General features: G+C 38.8%; 1 protein-coding gene across 2 annotated transcripts in view; it reads left to right on the forward strand.

The window, feature by feature from the left end:
* Window positions 1–18463, forward strand: part of Trio (trio Rho guanine nucleotide exchange factor) — a 334617-nt gene that overhangs the window by 211419 nt on the left and 104735 nt on the right. For both annotated transcript variants that reach the window (XM_026392392.2, XM_077800023.1), the window contains exons 19-26: window positions 1975–2089; window positions 4302–4417; window positions 8236–8358; window positions 14627–14821; window positions 14918–15033; window positions 15748–15814; window positions 16373–16482; window positions 18157–18226. In XM_026392392.2, the coding sequence (XP_026248177.2) occupies window positions 1975–2089; window positions 4302–4417; window positions 8236–8358; window positions 14627–14821; window positions 14918–15033; window positions 15748–15814; window positions 16373–16482; window positions 18157–18226 (912 nt within the window). The remainder of the gene's footprint in view (window positions 1–1974; window positions 2090–4301; window positions 4418–8235; window positions 8359–14626; window positions 14822–14917; window positions 15034–15747; window positions 15815–16372; window positions 16483–18156; window positions 18227–18463) is intronic.

An 18463-nucleotide genomic window follows, 5' to 3' on the forward strand; every position in this document is an offset into this window, starting at 1 on the left:
AAGAGAGAACGTCCAGACTGACGGAGTGATACTGTAGATACTTCTGTAGGCACAGCCTGCATTTTCCGAGGGAAATCCCCACACCCTCACAGCTCTTGCTTGTGCAGATAGTGAATGGAGTAACACATCAGTGATATTATATGTGTTACTGGTTTTCATGGGGAAATAACTAGAAACCTGTTTGGCCAAGGATTGGAGGATTGGTTGGAAGTCACAATACTAAATAATTCTGGAGCTCTGTATCAAAGTTCCATGAGGCTTTTCTGAGGTGCAGTGATGCCAATTGAAACTTTCCCCAAATGAGTCTGGAGACAGAGAGAAAGTGATTGGTTGGTCAGTTGATTGATTGATTGATTGGGTGAAATGTAATACTTACAGCAATCTTCTGTTGGACACTTAGCTTCTCTAGGACTACAGGTTGAGCCTCATTAGACACATGAAAGCACAGGTGGAACAGCATGAACCCGTGACGCTTAGAGGGCCAGCCACTCTGGGAACTCTCCCTGCAAGAGGAGTGGTCGCATCCAGACAGACTAGATGTTCTCTGTCTGAGAAGCTTTAGACGAGGACTTTCACAAATGTCACATTTTTATGTATGTCATATTTGATCACACAAAAATCACAGATGTACCTTGAAACAGTTAAATTTTTAGAACTGGTCAAATGTTTTGAAATATTTAGAACTAATGCTTCTTCTGTGTTGCATTCTTAAGATACTTAAAAAATAAATTCTGAGATTCTGTTTGCCACCACCAGTTGGACCTGTTAGAAATAGGTGGGGTGTTTACTTTTCCTTGTCATCTCATTAAGTTAGGTTTTTCTCATTGCCTCAGCATTCTGACCCTCAAAGGCCATCTCCTATTGCATTTGATAATTTTTGTTTTATAACTGAAGGGGATTACCTGACAGATATTGTTTAGTCTGGAAAAATAAATTTTGACTCTTTGAAAATTATATTTGGCAATTCAGTTTGGGCTTCTACCAGTGCTTTTCTTTTAAGCCAGCCAGAATGGAAAAACTATAGTTTCTTCAGTTGTTAATTGTAACTGTGTCAAATAAGACCTTAAAGACCCTGACTCCAGCTTGTCACTGCTATTTAAATTTTACAACATGTCAATCACTGTGAATATATTTTGAATTATAGTCAATTTGCCTTCCTTCTTCCAGAATCCATTTGACAGAAAAGAAAAATGACTACTTAGCTAAAATATTAAGAAAGATATTCAAGTAAAATTACAAAAGGAAAATAATTTTAAGTCAGTTGTTATAAAGGACTTAAGCATTTGTGAATTTTGGTGTCTCTGAGCTAGACTCTCATGGATACCAAAGATCTATTATACATTAATGAAATTACTTACATGATCTGTCCTACTACCCAAACGTATGATATCATTTATCTATTTGTAGAATAACAGCACATAACAAACAATCCCAAAACTGAATGGTTCAAGTAATTGGCAAACTAAAACCAAGTGCTTAATCTGGCCATACTCTCTATTTACATATGTTTGTGGATGCTTTCATCTACAATTGGATTGAGGAATTGTAAAAGAGTGCCTGTATGCTCTTCCAGAGGGATTTACAGAAACCCAAGTACACTTCAACTGGGCCCTGTAATTCAGAGTTTCTTCTAAGTGTGCGATCAAGTTTATGGTGCTGTAAAATCAAGGCTCAGCAGAGAGTGGCTTCATTTCCTCTCCTGCTGTAGTCCAGTGGCTGTGCTCAGTCCCCTAACCTGTGCACTTCTCCATTGGGCAGCTCTTAATATAGCATCTTAGGTTTTCAGAAAAAGAGCTGTGAAAGAGATTTTTTAAAAATTGAAATAGGATTGAACCTATTCATTTTTAAATGACAAGTTGGTCAAATGAAAAGTTAGACATACATTAGAGCCGAGCCATATGATATTATCACCCCTGTGTTCTCAAGTACACGTTTATGTAAGTCAAATTAACACACGTTGCTCTTCATTATTAGGCTTGCACACTTGCTAGGAGGAATGCAGACGTCTTCCTGAAATACCTACACAGGAACAGTGTGAACATGCCAGGAATGGTGACACACATCAAGGCTCCAGAGCAGCAAGTGAAAAGTGAGTGCACAGGAAGCAATCTCTCCATCCAGGACTTTCACTAATCATTAAGGAAATCTGCAGGCTGAGAGTATATTGAATAAGTTGATGAATATAATCAGCAAATGCATCATTGAGCGTATTTATTGCTGTTGACTATATTTCTATAAAATATTACCAATTTTATATTCCTAAGACATAATTAATCAAAGCAAATTGTGAAATATTTATGTAATTTAATACCATTTGAGTAGAAAAAAATCTACAAAACCATTTGTACATTTAAGTGTAATCACATTGGAAAAGATCTGGGAAAATGTGAGCTGAAGTGTGAAGATTGATATATGCCAGGTGCAGCTGGCACACACCTGTAATCACAGCGGATCGGGAAGTTGAGGCAGGAGGATTGCAAGTTCAAAGCCAGCATTAGCAGCTTAGCAAGGCCCAAAGCAACACAGCAAGAAGAACTTATTCTTATTTGAGGAAACTTACTCTTTTTAAGGATGTCCAATATAATGAAACTGTATTCTAGGTACTATTTATTTGATTTATAATTTCTGTCTTGGGCATTTTTTTCTTAAAAGTATTTTCTAGAATAAAGCAAAAGATTTTAAAAGCATACAAAGGTATATATAAATGACATGATTTCTTTTCCAGTGGTAATCACTATCAGAACCTTTTTGTATATTATATCTGTGCATAGGTTTGTTTATAGAGAAATACAAACTTATGTATATTCACTCATCCGTCTCACTATTTTTTTTTGCAAAAATGAAACTGTTTTTCTCTGTAACCTGATATTCCCATTAATATTCCAACTTATTCACCTTTCCATATCAGAATTTAGAGATCTACTCTCTGTTTTTGGATGTTGGGTGCAACATTGATGTAACTGATGTAACTTGCCCCCTGTTCACACTTTGTTGCCCTGCTTCAGTGTCCCATCAGCTCCTTGGTGTTTGTACACCTTGTTGCAGATAATTGTGATTATTCACATAAGCACCATGTACCTGAAAGATAATTCCTGGTAAGAAGGAATACACATTTTCAGTGTCTTTGCCTGTTGCCACATTGTCCTCTGTGAGGGTCAAATTCAGTTTTTTCCCCTTAGTAATATAGAATAATGAGTACCTGCTTTTTCTGTCCTTTCCAACACTGGTTAATCTCAGGATTTGCCAGGAAAATAGTGAAAAATGATCTTTTTCTTTGAGTGAAGTTGAACAGGTATTTGCATATTTAATTTAAAATTGTAAACTTTAGGGCTAGGGGTGTAGCTCAGTGTAACTCAGTGGTAGATATGTACTTAGCATGTGCAAGGCCCTAGATTTCATCCAAAGCTCCCTGAAGAATTGTGAACCCAATATTTATATGCTTTGCTCATTTTTTATGGGTTGTTCATGTTTCTTTTCTATTGAATTGATTAAATAAATTAGGTCTGTGTTTTATATATTCCCAGTCGTTTTTCCTGGGAAAACTATTATTTTGTAATATTTTAATGGTGATTAATATTTGATTATGACATTTTTAGTTTTTATGCATCAAGAATTTTTTGCATTTATAGATTCATGTTTCTCTGCTTCCCTAGTTCCCTGCTTCATGTCCCTCCTCCTTCTAAGAGTTTACGCTTAAAAATAATAATAATGGGGCTGGGGATGTGGCTCAAGCGGTAGCGCACTTGCCTGGCACGTGTGCAGCCCGGGTTCGATCCTCAGCACCACATACAAAGATGTAGTGTCCGCTGAAAACTAAAAAATAAACATTAAAAAAAATTAATAATAATAATAATGGCAAACAAACAAAAGCACTTTTGTTTTCTTCTAGTGTTCTACCATTTTGATATACGACCTCTACCATGTACTAAATGCCTTCTGCAGAAGACTCTAGTAGTTCTGAACAAAATGCCTAATGCTGATACTTTTCCAGCTATCAGAGAATTGTCCCAGTGGAGGATAATAATTGAATATCCTGCTAATCCAGTTAGCTGGAGTATTATGAACTGATTTTTTTAAGTTTCTAACTGCTCTCTTTTATAAGGTAATAAATCACAGTGAAAGAGTGAATAGAGAGTCTGGTTGGTGTGTTCATTGAGAACCTTGGACAATAAAACTGGTTCCTTGACACTCTGATTTGCTGTGGCATTGCATGGTGGTCTTAAAAAAAAAAAAAGAGGATTAGATAGGGGTCTTAATAGAACTCAAGCACCAATATGCATCTTTTTTCTTTTTTCTCTTAGATATCTTGAATGAACTCTTCCAACGGGAGAACAGGGTACTGCATTATTGGACCATGAGGAAGAGACGGCTGGACCAGTGCCAGCAGTACGTGGTCTTTGAGCGAAGTGCCAAGCAGGTCAGTGTACACCTGGCCCTCCACCACTGCTGCCTGCCTGCCTCCATGCTTCCATCCTCATGCAGATTTTTGTCATTGCAGGCATCCTGAGAATCACTTTTTAATGCCCCAGACAGTCTTGCCTTTTAATTAAATTTGTTATAAAATCAAACCCCATAGCCTGGTAAAAGTGAGTCACTCAGTATTTTTGACCCTCAACAAGTGGGCTAGCCGTTCAGCTTTCCTTTAGTGCTGTACCTCACATTTATAATAGCCAAGCACAAAAAAAGTCATCATGTTTATTATTTAAAAAGCATTGTGGAAGCTGGGTATAGTGGTGTATGTCTATAACCCTAGAGGCTCGGGAAGCTGAGGCAGGAGAATTGCAAGTTCAAGACTGGTGTGGACAACTTAGAACCTGTCTCAAAATTTTAAAAGAATGGGGACGTGGAGCTGGGTGTGTAGCTCAGTGGAAGAGCATCCCTGAGTTCAATCCTTAGTACCCCTTCAAAAAAAAAGCATCGTGGAATCTTGATTCTGTACTTACGTAAATGCAATGGGTAGGATTCTTTTTATATTGCTGTATTTACATTTTTAAGATGAGGTTTTATGTTTTTGACAAGTCAAGCTGAAACTAAATAGGAAATAGGACATAATTTTTAACAATTCAGTATAGTCAAAAGAGATTCATGCTTTTGGTTAAGGCAGAAACATCAAGGCTAACATTCAGAGTATCCCCCTTTCACAGTCACTGTGGGATTAAAGTGCTTCTGCTGAGATCATCAGTCATGGAAGCTCGTTTTAGGATAAAATCTCTTTACCACTATCTTATATGTTAACATTCCAGTCACTTCTCTTTGGCCTTCATGTAGCATAAGAATCCTTGTACTGTTTATTCAGAATTGCTTTGGGACGTAGGCATGGGACAGAAGGCATGTTCCTTCAATACTTGCATGTGAACAGGCCCAGGCTGAGTGCTCATTGTGTGGCATCTCATGTCCTCCATGTAAATGAGTTTGGAGTCACAGAGGCCCTGATGCTGCTGGTCATTGACAACCCAATTCTCAACCGTGACTTAGACCTGGGATGCCCCTTAAACTACTCACAGAAACATGTGCCTGCCACAAGCAAGAATTCCAGGAAGTCTTCATAGCCCAAGGGAAATTAATTTTTCCTTGGCATGGATTTTCCACTTAGGGAACTGATTTCTTCCTATTCTGTGTGTTGGTCTCACAGGGGTGACCTGTACCCAGAACTGCCCAGTTCCCTCAGATTGATATGTTAGGGTCCATGGGTCATGGATCTGGCACCCTGATGGCTTTCTCTCATCTTAGCTGATATCACCAGGTGTTGGAGTCATATCCCAACAGTGAGGAGGCAAGCTGTGATGTTTTATGTCATATTTCATTTTCTTCATTTTATTTAAAGATCATTTTATCATATTTCAGAATTATGGGAGGCCTGCTTTGGTTTCTAACTAGAGAAGCTTTCTTATTTTTTTCTTACATATCTTTTTTCTCTCTTTGTTGCAAAACAAGTTATCATTTAGCTATAGAAAAGCAAAATTGTAGATAATTCTCTTGGCAGAGAAAGATAAGTTCCTAGTGTTAACAGGTGGTGACCCAGCAGCACTGTGGCTCTCCTAGAGTTCTGCTCTGCACTTGAATCACAGCACTCAGGCAAATGTCAGCTGGTCATAGCAGACATGCCTTGAGGACCCTCACTTATTTGCAGTTTTCAGGGTAGCACACTAAGGGAGGCGCATGGCCAAGGAGGAATGTGGTGCAGTAACCTGGGGCTTTCCTGGTGCTGCCTCTGGCGTGCCTTCCCTCAGGTTTCCTGGGACCCCATTCCTGATCCTCGCCTCTTATCTCCACCTCTGAAGGCAGGCTTTCTCGGAGCTCAGTTTGCCCTGTGACTGCCTCTCTTTCCTCTCTTCTCACCTTTTTATCTGGGGTATCTCCCAGCTGTGGTCTCCATTTCTGCTCTCCAGATGTATGCATTCCAAGTACCTCCACGGAGTGTGTCCATTTGGTCTCACCAGAAACAAGACTGCACTTGTGTTTCTTGTGTCCCTGCTCATCTTGCCAGGAATGACAAGCAGTGTTACTCTTGATTCCTATCTTTCCCTTGTCTTCCCACCTTCTCTCATTTGGGTTCAGGGGTTGCCAGTCTTCCAGATGTCTCTGTCCTGCCTTTCCCTCTTCACCCCTTCACCCTAGTGGAACCCCAATCATGTCTTCTGGCTCTCCACTCCAAACCTTTGTCCACAAAATAGACACATTTACTTTCAGAAGGAAATCCCACCTACTTATGACCTTCAGTACCCCACCTACTCCAGTTTCCTTTCCAGCCTGTCCTGCCATCTTGTCTTACAGCAGGCCGAGTTGGCCCTGCTCACAGCTGTAACATGCTGATCCCTTTGCTGTCCTCAGCTCCCAGGTCCCAACTGAGGTTCCACCTCCTCTGATCCCCTCTGACAAGGTCATCTTACTCTTTGTCATTGCAGCCATCTTTTGTGAATTTCTTTCCATCTGTGCCTTTCTTCCCAAGCAACAGGATAGAGTTCAGGCTGCTCTTATTCCTGGGGCCTCATGTCTTCTGGCTCTACAGTGTGTACTTGGGGAAAGTTTGTTATATAAATGGAGAAACTGATGAAAGTGGCCCTCGTTCATATCAGTGTTAACCTTGTTTCAGAGATGGGACAGCCATACTTAAACATGACAAAAGTCAGCTCCCAGTCAGGAAACTGAAGGGCTATATAGGTCCAGGTTTCCTTTTCATTTTGTGCTGTGAAAATGCCACAAATGCAGTGATGTATCTGGTAGAAACAGCAGCGTTTCTGTTCCAAGACAAGCAGATTACAGAGAGTGATTCAGAGATTGCCAAGGGCAGGTGGAAACGTTTCTACTTTTTTTTTTAAGAGAGAGAGAATTTTTTAACATTTATTTTTTAGTTTTCGGTGGACACAACATCTTTTTTTTTTTTTTTTTATGTGGTGCTGAGGATCAAACCCAGTGCCCCGGGCATGCCAGGCAAGCGCGTTACTGCTTGAGCCACATCCCCAGCCCACTTTTCTACTTTTATAAGATGCTTCTTTTCCTTAATATTGGCTTTTTGATGTGTACATTTAAGTTACTGATTTCATTTTGGATACAAGAAAATAGAAGGAAAAAAACTACAAGAGAGTATATGACAGAATTCTCATTCCACTGCACTCTGAACCTCACTGGCCCCTTGTGTCTGTTGTCATCGTGTCTGTCCTACGGCCAGAAACGTTAATCCCACCAGTATCTCCCTGGTCACCATGTTATGCACAATGTAGAGGGACCCTCTGCAGGAGAACTGCAAAAAGCAAATGAAGTGGGTACAGCAAACATAGGAATAGGAAGAAAAGCCAAAAGGTGTATATGGATAGCAGGAAATATGCACCTGCTTTCCTTTCCTTCTTGTAATCAAAGCTCCCTGTAGGATTCTACAGATATAGGTGTATAAACATCTGGACATTTGGCACTGTGAGGCTTTCAGACCACCCTTTACCTACACCTTCTCTATATTCTTGACAAAGAGTCTTGGCTATGATTTATTATATTGTACTGTTTGTATAAGAAACTCTGGAATATTTTACTGTCTTGCTACATAAGTGAATTACACTTTCTCCAATGCCCTTTTTTTTTTTTAACTTTGGAATTAGGACACTCATTTCAGAAATGAGTCTCTGCAAGGAAGATTTCTTGATGTGTGCCAGCATTGGTTTGTGTATTTGAGGTGCTCAGAAACTTGCACTTTCCTAATGGACATTTAGCTCATGAACATTTTTCTATTTCTTCCCTCTCTAGGCTTTAGAATGGATTCATGACAACGGGGAGTTCTACCTTTCCACACATACCTCAACAGGGTCCAGCATACAACACACCCAGGAGCTTCTGAAAGAACACGAGGAGTTTCAGATAACTGCGAAGGTAAATTCAGTGGGAGTGGACTTTTGTGGACCCTGGAAGCCTGCCTGGGTCTTTCCAGAGTAAACAAGAACAGATGCATCAGGGAAATGAGGTGTTTCTCAACAGCATTATTTAGAAATGCCTTGTGAAATGGGGGAGCAGAGGTACCAGCAGGGTCGTCACACACAGTCAGGAGATGCCTGTGCTCCTTGTCATGCTCCTCTCTCAGAGGTCCCCTCATCACCCTCTTTATTCATCCATGTCCTTTTGCCCCACTCATTTCTGGGATTGCTTCCTTCTCTCTCCTCCTTTTTGTCTTCATTGTTTCTGTTATGCCTTCTTTTTTCTCTCTTGAATTCTTTGCCAGTTATTTTCCAGGTGCTGGCTATTTTCATGAAATACTCTTTGATGGTACCAGTTTGACTTTTATGTACTCTGTGGATATTTTTCCCTGTCTTCAGTTGGTGGAAAGAGTTACAGTAGTATCACTTACCCTCTGTCCAGAAGTTGTCTGTGTTTTGTGGTTGGCAGAGTTTATATCAGTGTCTCTTTTGCAAGTTATTTTCAGGTTTATAAGACTGGAGGCCTTGTCGCTTTAAATCAAAATAGAATTAAAGGGTTCAGTGAAATTATATCTTTAAGAAAATACCTAAGAACCCACCCACTGATCAGTTGTTTCTCCAACGCAAATGTCTGCACAAGCTAATTCCCTCTTTTGTCTGTTTGTTTTGTTGTTGTTGTTTTAGTTGCAGATGGACATAATACCTTTATTTTATTTATTTTTTTATGTGGTGCTGAGGCTCAAACCCAATGCCTCCCATGTACCAGGCAAGTGTTCTACCACTGAGCTATAACCCTAGCCCTGCCTCAGAATAGTTTTGAGACTCTTCAGGGTTGCCACCTCAACCTGTAGCATTTCTCTCTTTGTTTTTCATAGTTATTAAATGTATATTCTTTGAAATATTTTCAGAACTGCCTTTAATTTTGATGATGGACTTTGAGTTATTGGAATAAGCTGACAATAATTTCAGATTTGAGAATGGAATATAAATAATCAAGCCAAACAATATATTTTGATTAAAAAGAAGTATTCCTATGAGTAGCATGAACCACTATTTTGGGTGACCCTAACCAGACTTTGGAAATTTACCCAAGAGGAATTTGTAAATCATGTAGAGTGACAACTGCTACTTTGTATTATGTTTATTTATGCATTTTTATGCTTTCTGTAACCATTTCTGGCTCCTCCTGCTATTCTTTGCTGTGCTCTGCTCCTGGTTCCCCAAACTGTAAGTTTATTTCCCTTCAGATCCTGAGGGTACTGGGCTCTGGGAATCCCTGATTCCTGTCCTGGAAGATCATAGTCTAGTAGGACTGCAGAGAGACCACCCTTCCTGCGTGGTGAGAAGACCTGGCACTGGGTGGGGGCGCTGTGGGCATTGTGGCAGGTGGGACTCGCAGAAGCCTGGGAGGCTGCTCCTAGAGGTGTACAGAGCGTAGATCTCAGGAGAGCTGACCCACAGTGTCTGCAGGTGAGGAGTGTGGCTTTTCCTTCCTCTCGATACACCACACATGGGCTATACGCTGCTTGGTTTTGTTAGCATTTAGATATAAAAATCATAGTTTCTCTGTGTACTATAAGATCTATATTTGCTTCTTTGACTATGCTTTGATTATAAAATTATTAATAAAATGCCTGATGGAGCACACAGAGGTAGATTTGGGATTTGCTCTTTGTGCTTCTACTGCACTTTGGAGGCCATTACAGTGAGGTGGCCTGCTCACTGAGGACTCCGGAGGCCACACACATGGAACACAATGGAGCATGCATTCTGATATCCTGTGTTCTGGCAACGGTGTTTCTCCAGTGGAGCCTGTGTAAAGGAATTTTTTCTTTATTCCTAAATGTCCCTTTTCCTTGAGTTTAGGGTGTGGTTATTGAAGTTTAGGCAGTAATAGGCATATTTTTATTCTTGTATCTTATAAGGAAGGTCAAAAACTGTAGGTGACATTTGACTTTTCTGTTTCTCACATACATAGAACTGTTTCTTTTGTTGGGCATATTGAATTAGTTAAGCCGGGAGGAACTGGGAGATTTTGGAAAAACACTCCTGCTTGTCTTTCCATAGCAGCTTTTCCATTGGTTCCTTGCTGCCTTTCTCTGAATCTCAGTGCCCTTGCTTTGGTGCTGGGAGGTGTCATTTGATTTTTCTTGATGAAATGCATCTTCTCTCTTCTTGCTTATGGTCTTGGTGTCTTCTAGGAAGCCACATTTCCTTTTGTTCTGCAGAGAGCTCTTAACTTTGGCAGGATAGTCTCCCAGGCCAGTTGTGACAGTAATTACTACTAAAACATTTTTGGTGCTAATGGCATAAAGCTATAAGACCAAACGAAATTTTCTCATCGCTGTCCTACTAAGACTTGGCTAGATTCCTTCTTGACTCTTAATGTGGTAATCTCTCCCAGTATGTGTGTACCACCTGCTTCCAGATCCTATGGAAGCTGATCTCTGTCCTCCCTGCAAACAGTGATGACGACTCTAGGCCCAGAGAGGAGCATGTTGCACAGTTCACGGTGCCATCTGTGTGCACAGTGAGCTTTGAAACCCCCTGTCTTTCGAAGTCATTCAGAGCTCTGCTGTCTTCTTCCTACACAACGTCCCTTGGTCCTGATCAGCAGTGTCCCAATGCCAAATGCTTTGCCTGGTTACAAAGTGTCTGCAACAGTTGACTGTGCACCCTTTCTAGGCTTCTGACCACCAAAGAATGTGATGAACAAAGCTGTCTGTGTATGAGGACTTAAGAAGTTGTTTGGTTGTAATATTTATATACTTTGTAAGTAAAAATCTACCTTTGTAAAAATCTCTAGATTTGACAAATAGAGGAAGGATGAAAACCCTTGTAATATTTTACTTTGACGACATGGGAATATTTTTTAGTGGTGTAGGGTAGCCCTCCAGAAAGAAATTAAGTTGAATTCATCTCTCACCTTGATACCAAGATAAATACCAGAAGTTTGAAGTATCAGCAATGAAAGCATAAAAGTACTAGAAGAAATAACAGAATTTTTAAAGGAAAAAAAATCCTCATATAGGGGAAATTTGTCTACGTGACGCAAAACTCATACAAGAAAAGATTGATAAATTCATCTATACAAATATATTTTAAAATTTCCAAAGAGCAATCCACAAATGTAAGCAAAGTCTAAGGACAAAGAGCAAACAGGGAAGATCCGAGCAAAAGCACTTTCATCACAGAAGGCTGATCCCAATAGTAAAGCACTCCCAGTGCTGGAAGGCTCTGGGCTCTGATTGCCAGTGAGACCTGGTGAAATAACTGAACCTTTTCCTGAGTCTCCACTTGGTGGGGAGTGTGTCTGGGAGACTGAAGTGGTAGAGGTTCAGGATTGAGACAGACTACCTGCTGGGCAGATTGCTTTAACTGCTGAACCTCAGTTTCCTCACCTCTAAAATGGGGATAGTTTAAGTCCTTCATAAATCTTTGGTAATAAACTCTGAGTGAGATAAACATATGAAAAAAAGAACTTTTACAAATCAATTTAAAAAAAGACAAAATGGGCAAAAGATATTAAAGGTAATCACAGGAAAGGAATTATAAATAGCTTTTAGACATATGAGATTTATCAGTTTTGCATCAAATAAGAAAAATGTAAATCAAAGCTACATTGAGTTCTGTTTTCACCCAATGGGTTGGCAAAGGTCAGTGAGCTGGATCACATACTGTGTGGACAAGGTGTGAATTGGGGTGTCCTCTATGCACTGTGCGATAATGTCTCTCAGTGCTCACACACACTTGCTGTCTGTCCACCAGTGCCACAGTAATGTGTTTCAGCTGCTTGTGTCAGACATGTCACATCACAGGAAGAGGGTTATTTCTTATATTATTGAAGTGGTAGGAAGAGGTTGTAAACAACTTGCAGCCCCATCAGTGGAGAGGGATTAATTTAGGGAACATCTGTACAGTGAAATATGACATAGCTCTTAACACAAGCCAGGGTGCTCACCAGAATTGTTAAGTGAAAAATACTAGGTGCAGAGCAGTGTTAATTGTGTGTAAGCATTTAAGTAAAAACTGTGAGGGAAAAAAGTACATGTACACATATGTGCACATGTACATTTATATAAAACATCTCTGGAGTTACTGATGATTGGGGCTGGTGGCTGGGGAAGGTCAGGTGAGAAGAGTTTTTCATTTTTACCTTTGGAAATTTGAATCCTCTGACTATATTTTTTAAATCTTAATTGAAATCAAAGTATGCCAAGATAAAAAGGGTTTGTGGATTCACAGATTCATTTTACTTAGTTTTGATCACACCATTCATTCTCTCAATTATTTATTGAGCCCTTACTATGTATCAGAAGTTACTTGGTACTGGGCTCATGGACTGCACATTCTATTTAGAGAAATAGGCAATAATATGGCAAAGTAAAATACATCTATATGTGCATGTTGAGTCAGAAACAAAAAATAATAAAGCATGGGGAAAAAGAGGGTTGCAGTCTTCTATAAAAGGACGAGGGAAGATATTTTAGGCCTGAGGACCATTTTTTGTTTGTTTGTTTGTTTAAGTTAAGTTTATACACAAATACTTATTAGCCTACCAGCCTTTGCTTTTAAAAAAGCTTTGTTTTATATAGTTTTATGTAATTAATATCAGTCTGTTGGTGTTACTGGTATATTCTGTGTTGTTGTTCTGCATATGCAAAAATTTTCCTTTAGCTTCTTAGTGTTTTTTTTGTTTTCTGTTTTGATGTAGGCAAGCTACTTTTATTTTCACTTCTCTGTCCCCAGCACTTAAAACACTAAATAGCTTTCTTAATCTCTTAAGGATAAAGATACACAGAGTTTTCAGTGCCTTCCACAGGGGACCTTTGGATAATGGGAGAGATATTAGTAAGCAAAACAGACAGACATCCCTGCCTTTAGAGGTGACAACAAGAGAACCAGAAAGACAAACAATAATCCTAAAAAATTAATAAATTTACACTCTGTGTAAGAAGGTGATGTGTGGACAGCTCCTCGAGCAGGAAGACAAGTTGTGGTTCTAAGGTGGTGGTCCATAATGGAGGTGTTGGGAAAGTCGTCTTTATTCAAGCAGAGGTGAATGAACCCTGCAGATATTGGGGGAAGTGTTCTAGGCAGAAGCAGTATGAAGGGCCAGAGGAGAGCATGGGCCTCGAGCAGGTGACGTAAGACCAAGCACTCAGCCTCAGTACTGGTGTGGAGTTGGCGGTATCTTTTCACAACTGACTTAACTGGGTGACTAGTGAGTTCATTTTACAAACTAAGATAGTTTATTTGTGTTTTGAATTCTGACCTTCTTCCTTAGGTGATTTTTAAAGTTAGTTTTCTAAATATTCATGGTAAAGATTTTCCAGTTAAAGCATACCTGAGAAAAGCAGGTTCCACAGCAGAACAGTAACTTATCTGAAAATGCCAGAGAATCTCAAAGGAAACCCAGTAGTACTCATCAATGAAGTGGATGTTGCAGGAAAAATGTGTGGAGCAATCAGAGCTGAGTGAAGTTGCTGCTTATAACAATACAACTATTGTTTTATGGTTTTCCTTAACTTTATGCAGAGTAATAAAGTTGTACATAGCTTAGTCAAAATTCTTTTCTGTGTACATATAAAATGAAACAACTTTCTTTGTGTGAGAGTTCTCAACCAGGAACGAAATTTAAAATAACCTCTTTGAAGATAATTACCTGACTAGTGAATTTTCCTTCTTATCTCCTAAGCATTAGAAAAGAAGTAAATGTGCACTGTGGAGGTGCTGTGCACCTACTGGGGGTTGGGGACCTCCACAGTGCACATTTACTTCTTTTAGGAAAACCAGAAAGTCATTTGGAGAATAATTTACTTCTTTTAGGAAAACCAGAAAGTTATTTGGAGAATAATCGTGTAAAGCAAGGAATTGTCTTTGCACAGCCGCTTTGTAACAAATATGAACAGTGTTCAAAAAAAAGAGTAGGATAATTGTAAATAGAACATCCTGAGTGAACATTCATTCATTCATTCTACAGATTTTACTGAGTATCTACTACATGAAGACATTGTTAACGGTCTAGGGTTCTTTCTTTGAGGTCATAAAAATGCCATTCACTCAGGAGATAGGTTGGATGGCTCTGGGCTTGCCTCTAAGCTTTTGCCACCAGCTGTTTTCTCTTGTGAGCCTCAAGTATAGGCAGGTCCAGACTGTCACTGTGTTTGGGGCTTCTGGCAGTTGGATTCATTTGCTTCACAATACTTCCGTGTTGTTTTTTGCAGCAAACCAAAGAGAGAGTGAAGCTATTGATACAGCTGGCTGATGGCTTTTGTGAAAAAGGGCATGCCCATGCGGCAGAAATAAAAAAATGTGTCACTGCAGTGGATAAGAGGTACAGAGATTTCTCTCTGCGGATGGAGAAATACAGGACCTCTTTGGAGAAAGCTCTGGGGATTTCTTCAGATTCCAACAAATCGGTGAATGGTTTTGTACAAATAGAACAACTCATAGTCTTCTTCCCAGTGTCCTCTTTGCTAATTTAATTAACTGGCTTCATTGACTCTCATTCACAGAGTAAAAGTCTTCAGCTTGATATCATCCCAGCCAGTATTCCTGGGTCAGAGGTGAAGCTTCGAGATGCTGCTCATGAACTCAATGAAGAAAAACGGAAGTCTGCCCGCAGGAAAGAGTAAGCCATTCTTTAAGGATCTACCATGATTCACTGAAAAAGTGAAGGAAATGTCTTTTGCACAAGCAGGATTCTCTGTGTGGTTTGTAGTCAATAGCTCTTGAGACTCCTCATTGCTCAAGTGTGCTTAGTTATTGCAACACAGACTGTGGAGTGCCCGCAGTCCACTTGTCACCTGGTTCGGACACAGTATCATGTTGCCTTTGTCCCTGTGCCTGTCATTAATGAGTGGACACTAATAACACAAAGGTAGGTGTTTGAAAGTTGCCAGTTAGTAGACTGTACTATATATGAATAAGGACAAAAGGAGCTCTTCTCAGTGGTTCTCATTCCTGATGACCCCCCTCCCACCCCAGACATTAAGCCAGTGAGGAGAGATTCTAGTATTGCACAGAGAGGACAGAGGGAGGAGTGCAGCTGGCATCTCTGTGGGTCCTCCAGCCTATAACATAGAGTCCAGATGCCAGTAGTGCCAAGTTGAGAATTCCTGGCCTGTGTAGGTACCTCAATAAAATGTTTTAAAAAATCCTTATTTTCCCTTTGAATTAGTGGCTGGATACTCTTGTTCTATCTGTTCTTGAATTGCTTCTCCAAAACCCATTACTTTGGACTTAATACTTTTAGATCCTTCAAGATCTTTGTAAAAGTAAATGGTAAAGTAAGCCTGCATCCTGAATGTGGACTGAAATATTCGCTGTCTTAACTCTGTTTAAGGTTCATAATGGCTGAGCTAATTCAAACCGAAAAGGCTTATGTAAGAGACCTTCGGGAGTGTATGGATGTAAGTAAGTTTTTTTGCTTGTTTATTTAGATGAGTGTAACCTTGCTGTTCTATTTCTACCTGTTGGTGGTTCTTAGAACAGTTGCAGCTTTTTAGTTCATGTTTCTGCTCTTCTATGAAGTTCTAGGCGTGCTTTTCGCTCATTACAGAGATGACACAGCGTTAATCCTCTCATTCACTTATCACATGATGGCCTAGCTGACATTCTCTTTGCACAGAATTTTACAGCAGCTTCAGAGAAATGTGCCTACTAATTATGGCAACTGATACACAGTGGTATCCTGAATATTTTATGTACCTTAGGGAATAGATTAATTCCAAAATTTGAAGCTGGGAATAAGTTTTAGAGCTGAGCAGTATAGGAAGTCTTTTCAAAATGTTAATAGCAATTGAAAGACTTTCATAAAAGACTTTATGAAAGCCTTATGAAAGGTTTTATTCTTCAGGTATAGTTTCATTTATACATTAACTCTGAGTTTTATTTATAGGAAACATGAATAGCTGTTTCTGAAAATTTGTGTGGATTTTTGTCTAATTCCTCTGTTTCCTTCCTGCTAGACCTACCTATGGGAAATGACTAGTGGAGTGGAGGAGATCCCGCCTGGCATTGTAAACAAAGAGCTCATTATCTTTGGAAACATGCAGGAAATCTATGAGTTTCATAATAAGTGAGTAGCTTTGTCTTTGGGGAATGGGTACACTCCTGAACTCTAGATACTCTACTGAAGTTTCATCTCAAGAAATTAAAGTTTTTAATTGAACTAAGCAGTTTTCAGTGGTTTTGTTGAGATTTGAATGAAGTCTATTAGTTTTTCTCCAAAAAGATTAACATTTTAGGGACTCTTTTAATACAGATACAGCTTCTAATTCTTCCTATTTCCTACAAAAATGTGATTAGGACAACTGAAAATGTTTGTGTAGGAACTCTAACTTCTCTCAAGAGACTTCTTGGAAGTAAAGGAAAAAAACTCCCCTGGGGGGTTCAGGCTGATGATGCTTCATATTTTATTACTGAGGAAGGATCAGTGTGGTCTAACTAAAATAAATCACACCTTACATTGGTCACAGAAGGCACATGATTTTATTCATTTATTTTTAAGTTTTTTAAAATTTTTTGACTGATGCAGCATTTGTACATATTTATGATGTACATTGTGAGATCAACTCAGTATTTATCGTATCTATCATCTTAAAATTTTATCTTTCTTTGTAGTGAATATATTCAAATTCCTTTCATCTAACTATTTTGAGATATGTAATGCATTATTGTTAATTCTATTTATCATGCCATTCCATAGAACACCAAAACTACTTCTTCCTATCAAATAATAACATTGTATCTTGTTGACCAATCTCTCCTTCCCACCTGCATTCCTTAGCCTCTGGTAACCACCATTCTACTCTCAACTTCTATAAGATGAGTTTTTTTTAGATTCCACTTAGTATGAGTTTATGCAGTGTTTAATTCATTTCATTTAACAGGATGTCCTCTTAAGTCCTTGCATGTTGTCATAAATAACAGGATTTACTGCTTCTATAGGATTGAGTCCTAATTTACAATAGCTACAAAACACAAATATATAGGAGTCAATTTAACTAAATAGCTGAAAGCTCTCCATAGTGAAAACTGCAAACCATTAATTAAAGAAATAAAAAAATGAGACTGATAAATGAAAACGTATCCTATGTTCATGGAGTAGGAGAATTAATATTGTTAAAATGTCCATACAGCCCAGAGTAATTTACAGATTCAGTTTCTACCCATCAAAATACCAAGGACATTTTACACAGACTTAAAAGAAAAAATCTCAAAGTTCATAAGAATTTATTTTCAATATTTACAAAAAAAAAAAAAGCTGCAAGAAACACTCCTTTAGGTGGACTTTTTCCAAGACCAGTAGCCAATGGTAACATGATGCTAGGCCAAAACTGATGGGCCTGCTCACCTCTACTCCCCACACCTCACCAGAAAGTATGCACATGTTAAAAGGATTCTTCTAATTGAACATTTGTATCCCTGCATCATGACCTTAGCTATTAAATTCTAGGCTAAGATTTCTTTTAAAAGGTATTCAAAAACTAAACTATTAGGTGTTTAAAAGTCATAATAACTTACTCTGGTTAAGAGCTATAAATTTCAAAGCTATGAAAGATTGTGCTCTATATGTGTAATAAGAATTGTAATACATTCCACTGTCGTGTATTTTAAAAAATAAAATCAATTAAAATAGCTATAAATTTTACTAATTTTAAAAATTTAGGTGGCACCAGTATTTGCATTTCTTGCTAGCAAAATGTTTTATACCACCTTCATGATACTTTGATATTTTAATTCTTTGCAGCATCTTCCTAAAGGAGCTGGAAAAATATGAACAACTGCCAGAGGATGTTGGACATTGCTTTGTTACCTGGGTAAAGTAGCCTCATCTGCTTGTCCTCTCAGATTATATGATGACACTGAAGAAAGTTGAAAGGGATACTATTTATTTCTTTCTAGTGTCTCCATCTTCTGCTCATATCTGTAAATACAGAGAAAATCACCATCTTCTGCTCATTTCTATACATATGGAATTTACCTCATAGATTTACATTCTTCAACTACTTATTACTATAGAATGGATTTTTTATTGGCTATAGTGATGGTATGAA

This window comes from Urocitellus parryii, chromosome 1 (assembly GCF_045843805.1).
Source record: "Urocitellus parryii isolate mUroPar1 chromosome 1, mUroPar1.hap1, whole genome shotgun sequence".
Classification (NCBI taxonomy): domain Eukaryota; kingdom Metazoa; phylum Chordata; class Mammalia; order Rodentia; family Sciuridae; genus Urocitellus; species Urocitellus parryii.